Source organism: Maylandia zebra, linkage group LG5 (genome assembly GCF_041146795.1).
Source record: "Maylandia zebra isolate NMK-2024a linkage group LG5, Mzebra_GT3a, whole genome shotgun sequence".
NCBI lineage: Eukaryota > Metazoa > Chordata > Actinopteri > Cichliformes > Cichlidae > Maylandia > Maylandia zebra.
Window position 1 is genome coordinate 23,744,786 of NC_135171.1, and position 14,262 is coordinate 23,759,047.

General features: G+C 39.4%; 1 protein-coding gene across 2 annotated transcripts in view; it reads left to right on the plus strand.

Moving 5' to 3' along the window:
• Positions 1–1,294: 1,294 nt before the first annotated feature.
• Positions 1,295–14,262, plus strand: part of cacna2d2b (calcium channel, voltage-dependent, alpha 2/delta subunit 2b) — a 42,903-nt gene continuing 29,935 nt past the window's right edge. For both annotated transcript variants that reach the window (XM_004548515.5, XM_076884066.1), the window contains exons 1-2: positions 1,295–1,730; positions 11,358–11,439. In XM_004548515.5, coding sequence (XP_004548572.1) covers positions 1,618–1,730; positions 11,358–11,439 — 195 coding nt within the window. In that variant the 5' untranslated portion in view covers positions 1,295–1,617. The remainder of the gene's footprint in view (positions 1,731–11,357; positions 11,440–14,262) is intronic.

The following is a 14,262-nucleotide window of genomic DNA, read 5'->3' on the forward strand; positions in this document are numbered from 1 at the left end:
AGTAGTCCTTACTAGATAAAGATTGGCTCGTGTACAAAAAGCTTGTAGCAACAGAACATCCACAGATACTCTCCTCTCCAAAACACACTGTACAAAAAATAAAAACCAACAAGAAAGTATTGAGATTATCTTCTTTTAAACCTAAGTTTTTACTCTCACGTGGGTAAATTCCTTCTTCTTTCGGCTGCTCCATTTATGGGGTGCCACAGCAGGTCATCTGCCTCGATGTCATCCTCCTCTGTCACGCCAGCCCTCTGAATGTCCTCCTTCAGTACACCCATGAATCTTCTCTGTGGTCACATGTCCAAACCATCTCAAACTCGCCTCTCTAACCTTTCTAACATCCTCTGATGTACCCATTTTACTTCTGTCCATCCTGGTAATTCCCTATGAAACTGGAGCATCTTCAACACTCTTACTTCCAGCTCGACTTCCTGTATTTTTGTCAGCGCCACTGTCACATGCAGGTCTCACTACCATCTTGTAAACCTTTCTTTTCCATCTTGTTGCTATTCTTCTGTCACAAATTAACCCTGACACTCCCCTCATTCTACCCTGGCTCTACTTTCTTCTTCACCTCTGTTGTGCACTGTCTGCTGCTCTGGATGGCATTTAAACTCACCTTCATTCCGCTGCTCTTGCAGAGGTAGGTAGCAGGCAATGTTTCAGGATGCTGTACAGTTGATATATGAAGGAAAATTAACACAAAGGCAAATATTAGATGAGATCCGTTTAGCAGATATTTAAAACTAAATGATTAATCCCCACTTTTAACTTCTAACACCTTCAGCATTAACATGTCCCACTTTGCAACAACCCATATATACTCTTTGTCTTTTATTTCAATTTTGTGGGACATGGTCACACTATAAAATGATCACAGATGGTTTTATAGTGTGATATTTAAAAAGAGTGGTTGAATTTTCTCACAATTTTAATGGTTACATTAAAAAGTAAACAGCAGCTAAATTAAATGAATGATCAAACATAACCCCACTTTTTTTAATCTAGTCATGCGTGACCATGACTGGGTCTCCTGTGGACTGGGGCCCAGTTGGTAAACTGGACCCCGGGGGAGTGAAACGGGAGTTAGAAGCGTCTTGATTTTTTTACATTCAGGGACCCTTCAGTACCTGAAGTGTTGCGTCTTCCTCTAAATAGAAAAACTAAATTTATGGCAGTGACAAATCCCACGTGGCTCCTCAGAGATAAATAAAGCCAAACTAGATTCTTCTCCTGCTTCTCTGTTGCCTGGTGAGCGTGAGCGCGCACGGATCCACGGGCTGCTGATGAGAGAGAGAGAAAGAGAGAGCGGGCGTGGACGCGCCGGCCTGTGTGTGATTGTGGTGTTAGTGCTCGTGGTGGTGTGTATGTGTGTGGGAGCAGGAGGGGAGACTCTGCAGTGTCTTGGCAGCTGCATTAGTGCATCTCCCACCGTCCGCGATGCCTTCACGGCCAATGCCTGCCTCCTCCGCGTCCACTTGACGAGAGAAACCGAGATGAAGTCGTCGGGAAACTGAGCCTGACGTTCACACATTGCTCGCTGTATGCCCCGGAGACAGTCCGGAGCGCTTCATTCACGCAACGAGAGCCCGTGACGAGAATTTTTAATGGAAAATGGCGATAGGCGAAAGGTCTTGCAGCATCGTCTGCTTGCTATCTATCCAGATTATCTTCATTTTCAGCGCATCGTGGCCTGGAGCGCAGGGTCTCTTCCCCCAGCAATACACGTAAGTAACCCTCAGTGAAAACGCAGCCGGGCTCCGATGAGAGACAACTTTGGGCTTGACCACTTCGCTTTGCCACCAGGAGATACTCCAGTCACCCTGCATGCTTTATCTTCTGCTGTTATGTAATTTGACAGGGTTGGCGATTACATCAATGTAAAGGCAGGTTATTTAAAGAGCTGGAAGGTGTAGTCCACGCTATGATATATAGGGGTATATAGGTATATTTGTAGGGTTAAATGAGCAATCATATTTCAGTGTTCCTCCCAAGCAGAAGACCCCATACTGTAAGTGTTTGTACATCAAGTTAGGCAGAATTAGGAGCATCTGGCAAATGATTAATCCTCCCTATTACCATATGATGAGTTAGAGCCTTCATCTGATGTTCTGCACAAATAGGATCTGAGGGTTTTACCCAATGGACGACAGTGAATATTAACTTTGACTTTCTCAAAAACCTGTTTAAAAACAAAAAACAAACAAAAAATTAAAACTGCAAGGACGTACAGGGAAGTTTAAGGTGAGCTAGACTGTGGCTTTAATTAGTTGAGCTATTTGGAGAATTTCTATTTGACATGCAACATTAAGTCTGTGGAGTCATAAAACTGGTAAGGCTCTTTTCCTTGTTTCCCCTGTTGTTCTTGTGCTCCACTAAGTGCTAGATCTTTCCATGATGGCTTGAAAAAAAAAATCATCAAACAGTCCTATCATTTCCTACAACCTCTTGAGGAAACCACACTGTGCACTGTACAACACAAGTACTCAAAGCTCAGGAGTAGCCTACTAGTACCATGCCTACTATCTAGCACAGCAGAAGAAAGGTGTGGTTTTACTGTGGCTTCTTGCTGAAGGCTGCATTCGAAATACCATTTCCCCTTGTTTTTCAATCAATCTCCTGCCCAGTTCTTCAATCCTAACCTTTAACCCGTTACAGTTAAGTACAGCTGGCACTTAACTTGAGACTATCTGGGCCCAACTCCAGGCTCAGCGATCGGGCTGCTCAGGAGGGAGGAACAGGCCAGATGGTCCACTCATCTCCAGGGCACATGCTGAAGAATTTCTGGCCAATCACAACTGGAGATATGAGGTTTATTTACCAATTAGAAAAGAGGGGTCTATTCTATAAACCAGTCAAGTGTGGGCGTGTGCATATGTGTGTGTTTTATGATGAAATGGGTTATTTCAAGCTGCTGCTTTCTCCTCCTCCTCCTCCTTTCTGCTGCTTTTTTCTGCTGAGTGCTCTGAAACAGCTCCATATAGTCTTGTGCCCTGGGTCGCTTCGGCTAAGCTAAATGAAGCGGTGTTGCGACGCTGTAGAACAGCTTCTCATTCCAATTAAGAATTAATACTGCAGCAGCGTGGATTTATACCACTTCTCCCTCTCTCGCTTTGCTCTTTCTCCTCCCACCCTTTCTGTCTTGATACGGCCTCTCCCTGCTGATAGATAGATAGATAGATAGATAGATAGATAGATAGATAGATAGATAGATAGATAGATAGATAGATACTACAAAAAATATGTGTTTTTGTAGTAATAGCCTGCCATGCTGCAGGCATTGCAATCTGCCTTCCTCGTGTTCTGACATCTAGAACATCAATGGGGGAAAATCAAATATTTTTTTATGTTATTTTATTGCAGTTATTCTCAGACTGCAAAGGAGCTCATGACCTGTAAAAGTTTACATTAGAAATAAGTGTTTTGAGAACATTGATCAAAATGCCTTTGTTAAAGTACTCAAATTCAAATCGGAGGTACTTTCACTTTATTCAAGTACAACCTTTTTTTGTTCTGCATCAGATTTCAGCTTCTGTTATTTACTACTGCTATATTTGAAGCTTGACCATAATAAAATCATGCTAAAAGTATTTTGCTTAGTGGATGAAACTTTGCATAAACCTTGCCTATGGCACAGTGGGTCCCAACGTTTCTACAGCATACACAAATATTCTATACAAATCCCACAATCACATTTATTTTTACATTTAACACATTCATACTACAGAATCGAATGTCAGGTTAGAGTGGTGTGTCACAATACAATGAATCAGAGAGCTATACTATAATAATCATAGTGTATGTATGTTTGCATGAATAGCATGAATAAAACCTCCTGGAAGTATCATGGTTATATCGTTATTTTTGATTTATTTTGGCTGCAGCGATGAATTTAATGAAAGTCTAATATTATGTCATCACTAATATGGCACATATGACACCTTGAATGGGGCTGTTTTTCACAGCGAGTACTTTTGTTTTGGTGCCTTTATGTACTTTTTATGTACTTCACCTATCACTGCAAAACCATGTGTAATATGCAACACGTGGAGTTGTAACAGAGCAGAGAGGAAATCTTCTTTTAGTTAAATCCACAACGCTGATCTTTCTCTCAAGGCCACTGCTGGTGCTGCACTAGAACTCAGTGTCTCGAGTAGCTTTGTGTTTTTGCACAGCACATGAACAGACATTAAAGGAAGCAGGCCATGTGTTAACAAAGCCAGGTACTGTTGTCAAAAGACGATTTTTAGGAGCAGCAAGATATGAATAGAGCTGAGCAAGCATCAGTAATGGCGGATAAGACAGTTTATGAGCAGCATAAAAAGAGGCGGGTTGCAAAGTGGCAGTCAGCTTGTCTCTGTCTGATTTAATTACTGATTTCCAGTAACCCAAACCATAGATAACCATAGATAGAAGGATAGATAGATGCTTTATGGCTTTTCCGTCTGCTCCTTATACCCCACCTATGGCTCAGCTGTTCCTCTCAACCTTTTGCTCTCTCTGCTGTAAGTGAATATGGGTCACATCATGTAGTGCTTCTCTATCTGTCTTCACAGTGTTGTGTGACTATAGCCGGTAACAGAGTAGAGGCACAAGAGTGCTTTGCTGTGTGGCCCCTGTACTTGGTTTTCTGATGTCCCACAGGGCTTAAGAGGAAGTGGAGCACACAGTCAAAAACTTTAGTGCTTCAGCGGCACTGAGTCACAGGGTCGAAGCTGCTCTGCAGTCATGTAACAAACCTAATTTAGACACAACTTTTTGAGGGCATTTTAACTGAAACTGTGAAGGAAGGAAGCTTGGTGTCTTCAGTAAGCTATATGCCTTATTTCAGAAAGACATTAAAGTTACATTTTAGAAACAAATATTTCCTTTATGTGAAAAAAAAAGTTAACTTTTAGTCGGTTTGTGGGTACAACTGGACACCAGTCCCCTATATGATTGCTTACTGTGCTGTCTTCAGCTAGTCGTGAGGAAAATGTGGAGAAATGCACAGTTGTCAGTCCAAAATGGTAGCATGAGAAAAGCTCAATTTTTGGAGCCGGTAGCAGCTGTTGTCAAAATTCGGATGTGCCAGAAACTCAGGATAGTATTCTCTCCACTGCAGTAAACCCGATCTGCAAAGATTTTATAATAACACACAACAGACTAGCCAGCACAACAAAGTGTGCACTGTTTTTTTGTGTAAAGTAAATAAATAAAATGCTTTGTAGCATTTTCTGTAAAAAGTGTGATAAAAAAGTGTTTTTATCCAGGTTTGAGTGTTGCAGAAAAGCCACATATTCATAATGCTGATTCTTTTTTTTTTAATCTATGAAGATTAACCCCACACATTTGTTTTAGCAAATGTCAAAACATATGGGATGCAGATGGAGGACGTGTGTTAATGAAGCAGTCATGGCATCTGACATGCTTCAGCTTTGGGATTGCTCAGTGTGTTCATGATTGTAAACATGATATTGTTTTGCGCCATGTGACATTTAAGCAACCTGTAGGATTGCTGGGATTAATGTAACTGATTGCCCAATTTATAGGTGCCTTTTAAAGAAATCCTAGCATCTGCGACAAAGTCTTTTTGTCTGCATCTACTTTGCTACTCCTGCCTTTGGATTTGCTCCTTTTACAGTTTTAAATGAACGAGAAAGTAATCATTGCAACAGATTATGCATACAGAGTATCTATTTGTAGTCTGGGTTGCACTGACCAATCACATGCGAACGAAGCAATTTAGCTTTTAGTGGCTCTCCTCTAAAATGCATCTGCATTTGGAAGCAGTCAGTAATAATGACTGGTGCAACAGCAAGTGTTGACATGGCATGGATATCTGCTGGTTACACCGGAAGCCCTGAAAAATGGACCACTGCCTCCAAAGGCTGAGTCAGCAGACAAACTGACTGTTTTCCAGACTGATGACAAAGTAGCTAAATGCAAAAACAAACAAACGATATTTTAATAATATTCAAGATATTTTCAGTTAATCAAATTAATGTAATCCAGATTTAATAGCACCAGCAAATTGAGAACACTTTGGAACAGAGTGCATTTTAAAGGCTTTATTTAAAGCGTTAGATATTTTTCCGATTGCATCCCTCTATAGAGAGGGAAAAGGAAAGTGTGCATGCTGTTTCTCTTTTCCACAGCACGCCTCGCTTATTTCTATCACTGCCTCGAACGCCTCAAGGTAAAAAAGAAATTCACTTTCAAATGGATCAGTGTGAAGACATGTCAGGCATTCAGTCTTATAATAATCTTAAATGGGCCTTTAAAGTGATACTCTTGATGTTGCTGGATTTGAAAAAAAAAAAAGGTTATATCTTAGTTTCTATACACGGTTCCTGTAGCTGGGCACTTCCCAGAAACCCAGAAGTAAATTATCACTTCAAATAAAAGAATGTGAAAATGTCTCGCACCGTATTAAGAGCTGTCTGATCTTCATCAGGTCTGGGCGTCCTCGATTTCAGCTGGGCTAGAAAAAAGAAAGAAAAAGAATCCTTTGCAGCATCCAAAAAGCTGTCTTCCTGTGAATTCGGGCAGTTGAGTGAAGATTTGTGGCTTGTCCGACAGCAGAAACAAGTCCAACAAGACTTTAATCAGTGCTGTTGTCTTGTAACTCTGCTGGAAGCTGTCTGACTGATAATGAATCGACTCTCTGGGCACTTACAGGTCTGATTAATTGATTTCCTGGTTTGACTTATTTAGGTAGAAACTAAAATGAATATTTCATCTCCAGAAACTTTTCTTAAATCTGACTGAAGTGAAGTACAGGATTGCAGGGGAATATATAGTAAGATAGTCAGAGCATAACACAAATATTGTGTTGTATATTATATGGTATAATAACTATATAGTATATAGTTTAGTGTATAGTCTTTTAAAGCATATTTTTACATTTATGTAGTAATGGTTGACTGCAAAATTTTGAAGGAAACTGATTTTTATACTGCAGGATCCCTCTTTTGTTCAGGTAGGTTGTGTAGGATTGGGTGCCGCTTTGAAATCGCAGCTTGCGATGTGATTATGTCACAGTATTTATTATTTAAAATGGAAGAGCACATGCTGTGCTATATTTATGATATTGATTTAAGTGCAAAATTCTTATTTTAAATGAGTAGTTGAAGGAAGGCTGTATTTAGTTAAAATACATTTGTGGAATAGGATAACATATTTAGTTACCCTAAAAGAATTCAGCACACGTAGTAATGGAATATCTTGAATTTCATAAATCTGGTCCTTCAAGTGTTTTCCCCCTCCTTATTCTCTATTTGTGTTTCTCATTTGTAAAAAAAATAATAAATAAAAAATCTTCAATGTAATAAGTGCAGAAAAGTCCAACAATAATAATAAAAATAGTACTATGTACTTTGAAACTTGAGAGTCCAATCAGAGGTGTGCAATCAGAGGTGTGATCCAATCAGAGTAGTAGCAAATTCAAACTAATTTGTTGCTGTCCTTGATAACACTGCGCCAAACTCCAGAATTTACCCCAAATACAAAAGTTAGCTTTTAATTTAATTAATCCACCTGCAAGGTTTTTTTTGTACCTCCAACTCTTAATCAGACATCAGCCAGTGAACTGTGAGTTTCATATCCATTCAAACTGTAGAAGTGCTACATTTTAGCCACTTTATTACCTTGATGGCAAACATGATAGGTCTGTAAATAAAGTGATAATAATGTGACCATTTAGTATAAAGATATACTAATGTCTCATGCAGAAGGTTTCCTTAAGCTCTCCCTCAGTCTGCTCATATTTATCTACATGAATTCCATTTAGTAGGATTGTATGAAAACAACTGATAAATTATTTAGTGTGTTAGGCTTTGAATGTTAACGCTGCAAGGAACTGTGGAGCGGTATTATTCCTTTTCATTTCCTATTGTGTAGTTCAGTGTATCCTAAATGCTCAAGGAGATAAGAAAGGAAATGAAGCCCCTTTCCTTAGTATTTAGAGAAAAGAGTGACACTTAGATATTTCCATGTCGGTTCAGTCAGTTACAGTGGGGCAAAAAAGTATTTAGCCAGCCACCGATTGTGCAAGTTCCCCCACTTAAAATGATGACAGAGGTCAGTAATTTGCACCAGAGGTACACTTCAACTGTGAGAGACAGAATGTGGAAAAAAAATCCATGAATCCACATGGTAGGATTTGTAAAGAATTTATTCATAAATCAGGGTGGAAAATAAGTATTTGGTCAATAACAAAAATACAACTCAATACTTTGTAACATAACCTTTGTTGGCAATAACAGAGGTCAAACGTTTACTATAGGTCTTTACCAGGTTTGCACACACAGTAGCTGGTATTTTGGCCCATTCCTCCATGCAGATCTTCTCGAGAGCAGTGATGTTTTGGGGCTGTCGCCGAGCAACACGGACTTTCAACTCCCGCCACAGATTTTCTATGGGGTTGAGGTCTGGAGACTGGCTAGGCCACTCCAGGACTTTCAAATGCTTCTTACGGAGCCACTCCTTTGTTGCCCGGGCGGTGTGTTTTGGATCATTGTCATGTTGGAAGACCCAGCCTCGTTTCATCTTCAAAGTTCTCACTGATGGAAGGAGGTTTTGGCTCAAAATCTCACGATACATGGCCCCATTCATTCTGTCCTTAACACGGATCAGTCGTCCTGTCTCCTTGGCAGAAAAACAGCTCCATAGCATGATGTTTCCACCCCCATGCTTCACAGTAGGTATGGTGTTCTTGGGATGCAACTCAGTATTCTTCTTCCTCCAAACACGACGAGTTGAGTTTATACCAAAAAGTTCTACTTTGGTTTCATCTGACCACATGACATTCTCCCAATCCTCTGCTGTATCATCCATGTGCTCTCTGGCAAACTTCAGACGGGCCTGGACATGCACTGGCTTCAGCAGCGGAACACGTCTGGCACTGCGGGATTTGATTCCCTGCCGTTGTAGTGTGTTACTGATGGTGACCTTTGTTACTTTGGTCCCAGCTCTCTGCAGGTCATTCACCAGGTCCCCCCGTGTGGTTCTGGGATCTTTGCTCACCGTTCTCATGATCATTTTGACCCCACAGGATGAGATCTTGCGTGGAGTCCCAGATCGAGGGAGATTATCAGTGGTCTTGTATGTCTTCCATTTTCTGATGATTGCTCCCACAGTTGATTTTTCACACCAAGCTGCTTGCCTATTGTAGATTCACTCTTCCCAGTCTGGTGCAGGTCTACAATACTTTTCCTGGTGTCCTTCGAAAGCTCTTTGGTCTTGGCCATGGCGGAGTTTGGAGTCTGACTGTTTGAGGCTGTGGACAGGTGTCTTTTATACAGATGATGAGTTCAAACAGGTGCCATTCATACAGGTAACGAGTGGGGGACAGAAAAGCTTCTTACAGAAGACGTTACAGGTCTGTGAGAGCCAGAGATTTTCCTTGTTTGAGGTGACCAAATACTTATTTTCCACCCTAATTTACGAATAAATTCTTTACAAATCCTACCATGTGAATTCATGGATTTTTTTTTTCACATTCTGTCTCTCACAGTTGAAGTGTACCTCTGGTGCAAATTACTGACCTCTGTCATCATTTTAAGTGGGGGAACTTGCAGAATTGGTGGCTGACTAAATACTTTTTTGCCCCACTGTAGGAACCTTTCCAGGCATAAAAAGACGATTTGACTCCAACCTAATTATTTTAGTCATGAATTAACCTTTGTGTGGTAGGTGGACTGACAGTATAGAAGTAATTAGTGATATATCATCTCTAAACAAGTGCGTTTTCCCCTAAAGAACATTTTTAATGTTTTCAAAATAGCTGTCCCCAATGTCAGAGCATCAATGTTTACTTTTCTTTTATGGGCAGTACTTGTCAATTAGGGAAACTCCACATGGAGAGGCGGAGGAGGTGTTGAATTGAGGTCTGTGGCCCTTTCTCACATAACAAAGCACTCAAAACGGAGCAGCCCACTTCAGACAAATTCATGCTTCATTTGGGTTAAGGGAGGGAGCCTGCATGATGACCATTTAACCCACCCGTGTATCAGACGTATCCCAACATGAGTCATATGGTCTTTGTGCTAGGGAGCAGTTTGGACACCTTTAAATGTCTGATGTCTGTGTCCTGAAAACAAATTCTGAAAAATTCAGGGCTGCAGTAGATGTGTGAAAACAGCTAGAGATTTGTATATGCTGAATGCGTATGCAGAAAATCAAAATCAACAAAATCAGTAGGATGAAAAGTAGAGAAGGTTTGGTGCCATTTCTGTGTTTTACATATAGTGTATTTAAATGTTTTTCCCTTTCAAACACTATGTAACACCATCAAGGTCAAATTTAAGGTCAAACCTGATCATCACTGGCTTTTATTCCACAGTGTCCCAGGTTTTCAGTTTTGACTGCTTGTTTTGTGTTTCACCTTTAATTAAATATCGTCCGGTCTCATGTGAGGATTACACTGGATACATATTAGATTGGATCATGGACATACAGGGAATACTGTGTGAAAGTGAGCCCGAGAATACTCCTCCCAACAGTGTCTGTTTAAATCTGACAAATAGTGTCTCTGCTGTATTGATACGAGTATAGGTTTCTGTTTTTTGATCGAATAGAAAATAATGAATGAAGTTTTAGTTTATTGGGATTTCTTGGATTAACCAGTTCGCATCTTGAAACGTTACTAGGGAAGACACTGAGTATGTGAGTGTAGCTTGTAGTATAAAGCACTTTCTCCAAAAGTTGATTCTGTTCATCCGGACGTGGCGTTTTGTGGGAGAAACGTTTCGTCACTCATCCGAGTGACTTCTTCAGTCTCAGCTGACTGCAGGTTTCCCCAATCTTATAAACAGTAAGATTGCCCATTGTTCCTTCAGTGGGCTGGTGTCAGTCATTATGCAAATTTCATTGATAGTTTGTGGCTATAATGTTGCCTTTTAAAAGATATTCAAACACACATTGAGTTTTTCGAAATACAAAAACAAGAAAAGACAGATTTGTGCAGATAAGTTCAAAAACAATTACCAGTGATAATGTTTTTCTGCTTACTCTGCTGCATTGGAAGCCATTATAATTCCAGTGTGGATGCATATTTTTTAAACATATATCCAAACTATATAACAATTAAAGAAATAAATACTTATATTAAGTACAGACAAGCTTGCAAATCATATGCAATTACAGATGGTTGCAAGAGCGACATAAAAAACATCCACACTGACCAATAAAGCTGTTCTCTCGCTCTGTTGCTGCAAGAAAAATGAAGCATGTTTGCATAAAAGATGTGGTAATCTGTGTGCAGTTTCCTGCTATTTTTGTTACATCACTGATTGTTTCTGTGAAACAGATACACCTCTCTGTTTCATTTGTTTTGCATTGTGTGACAGTCAGCCTCCGGTGTTTATCCACAGGATGATGCACTGGGCCAGGCGTATCGAGCAGGAGATTGACAGAGTCTTTCAGCACATCACTGGAGCTCAGCAGTTGAAAGGGGTGAGTGTCTGCTTCTCTCATTCATCACAGTGTTGGATAAATTCAATAAGAAGTGCACCGAGCGGAGAGGTCAGCGCGCAAATTGACTGTAACTCCATTAAGTTGAAGATCCGCAGCTAAATAGGTGCAAAAAACCAGAAAACAGTCACAGTCTGTCTCACTTAAACCTCTTTGTTTCCTTGTTTGGTGGTTTTCTGGGATCCCTGCAGAGCCAATAACAAAAAATAATGTTTTCTCAGAGCAGCCATAAATCTTTCTCTTACATCTTTTCTCTTTAGCCGTTATTTTTAGTACATATACTCTGCTTTTAGACATTTTAGATACATAATTTTGTATTGCGTTGTGTTTACAATAATTATCAGTTTTGCGCGCACTGGATTATACACCTGAAAGTGAAAGAGATGCCTCAACACACACCTACAGTGGTTAGATTTAGAATATCTGAATTGAGCTTCATGAAATCAAGAGCTTTAATAACACCTACATTCATGAATACTAATTTAGGCCTTTCATGAGCTGATCATATAATAACTGTGTTAATATTGAAACTGTTCATTTTTGAACACATAACAGGTATTTTCCATTAAGCTCTGAGTTGGAAGTCATTAATGATTGATTTTTACATTACAGGTGCATTAGAGTAATCTTATTCCAGGGTCTTTTGATTCTGATTCTGTGCGTTAAATTCCATATTAAATGGTTCTAGTTCTGGTTCTAAACAATATCCAGTCAACTTGGATCTCAGATTCCAACTCTGGTTTTTCCAGCTGAAGGTTGGACATCAAAGTTTTTAGTGAGCATTGCTCATACAGAAGTAAATGATGAATTCCTAATAAATATTTTATACTTAGGATTAACTCAAAATAAAAGTTGTTTGTTTACTGAAATAAAAGAACATTTTAATGTGGAAATGTAGCTCAGTTGCACCCTAAAATAGTGTAAGCAAAAGGCTGAAAAAAAAACCCACCCAAAAACATTTCCACTGAAGGTTTTTTACAAAATGGGATTTTGATTTGTTACATTCACTGACTGCAGGTAAGTCCAGATTGTACTTGTTTTTATTTTTGTCTAATTGTTCACAGTGATCTGGTAGACTGTCATTAGGAGTGTATTCAGTTTTCTTTTACTTTTCATTTCCAGCATGTTTTCAACATTATTTAGTGTAACAGGTGGCTGGGAGGGGTTGTCCCTCTGAAGCCAAGTGCCAGAGACCAGGAACAAAGATCATCTGTAGGGGGCAAGTGATCCCTGCTCTGAGGAGATGTGTGGGGGCGTTCCCTCAGCAGAGAGCAGTGGCACGTGTCCTCTCTGTTTGTGTCACACCATAGCAGATGGTCAGCCTGCAGTAATGCCTTGATGTGAAACTCACTTGTTCATTCAATCCTCATTAATCCCGCCATGCTTTTAAAACACTGCAGATCTGTTCAAGATTGTTCTCCTTTGCTTAGAAAGTTTTCTCTTGGTGAGGAAACCGTTATTCACGTCAGGCATCATTTTAATTCCTAAACAAGGGGTTCAAATTTATAGATAACTACAGCTGTCACAGTTAGCTGGGTGTAGAGTGGTAACTTGAGGCCTAATTTGAGAGGCATGAAAGTATCAGTAAAATTCCAAAAACACTGGTTACCATGACACTTTGGGAATATAAGATCAGGAATCATCATGCGAATGATATGGTAATTATAAATAATGTTAAATAATGAAAGGACCATAAGTACACAGAGGAGAATATAAAAATGGGTGGGAAGTGGGGCAGAGCTGAAACAATTTAGGACAGAACGTAAAACTCAAAACAAGATATGAGAGACAATAACTAACAAAGTGAAACAACTAAACTAAAGACTGAGATAAGGAAAATCACAGAACATGAAACACTGATGAGGCTAAAACAATGAACCAATATACAAGAAAACTCAAGTACCTAAACTCTAATAATAAACTCTGTGAATACTGAATTCAGTTCAGTTCTTCTGAACCCCAAGGCTAACTAGAACTTGAATATAACTCTATTCTCACTTGACTTTAGGTTTCTAGTTCTTTCTGCTGGCAGAAACAGGAAAGAACTCAAACAAATCAGCATTTTTTTAGTCTTAAAGAAAGCCGACACATCTGTATAGGTCAAATTAAGACACCTTGTACAAGCCATCAAAAGTAATAAGGTTAAAAAGTCTGCAGCTCTCCTAGAAATTTTGTTGTTGTTTTGAGCTTAAATGCTAACGTGTTCACAATGGCAATGTTAACGTTGCTGTGGTCAGTTAGGTCTAACATCCTGACTGTCCAGTTCTTGCACCTTTCTGAAGTGACATTTTCATATGTTCCATACATTTCACTGAATAAAAAGGTGCTTCTATGAAATAGGTCACTTCAACATCTGCTATGTAAGAGTATTTGGTTCTTAAATCAGTCAAAATGGCAGCTCATTCCAGAAAAGAACGAAGGACGATGTGACTCTGTACCGACAAGAAGTATCAGTATGTTAGCACAATAACACTGGCTATGTAGCATAAACAACAGATGATAATGGGATTGTTATGAGTTTTATATATAATTGCACAAAGCAAATCAATATGGGGAAAACAGAACCTTTTCTTTATCATGGTAAATTACTAAATTTATTGTCTTTTAACCATAGATGTCAAAATTTTTAGTGGATATCCATTAAGACTTAGTGCTATTTCAGTTTGAACTTGTGTTGAGGACCAGCAGCTTGTATGCAGAGGGGAAAATAAGCATTGAACGTGCCAACATTTTCACACTAAACATTTTTAATGGGGCTATAGATGTGAAATTTTCTGATGTAATCTAGACATAGAAAGAAATCAA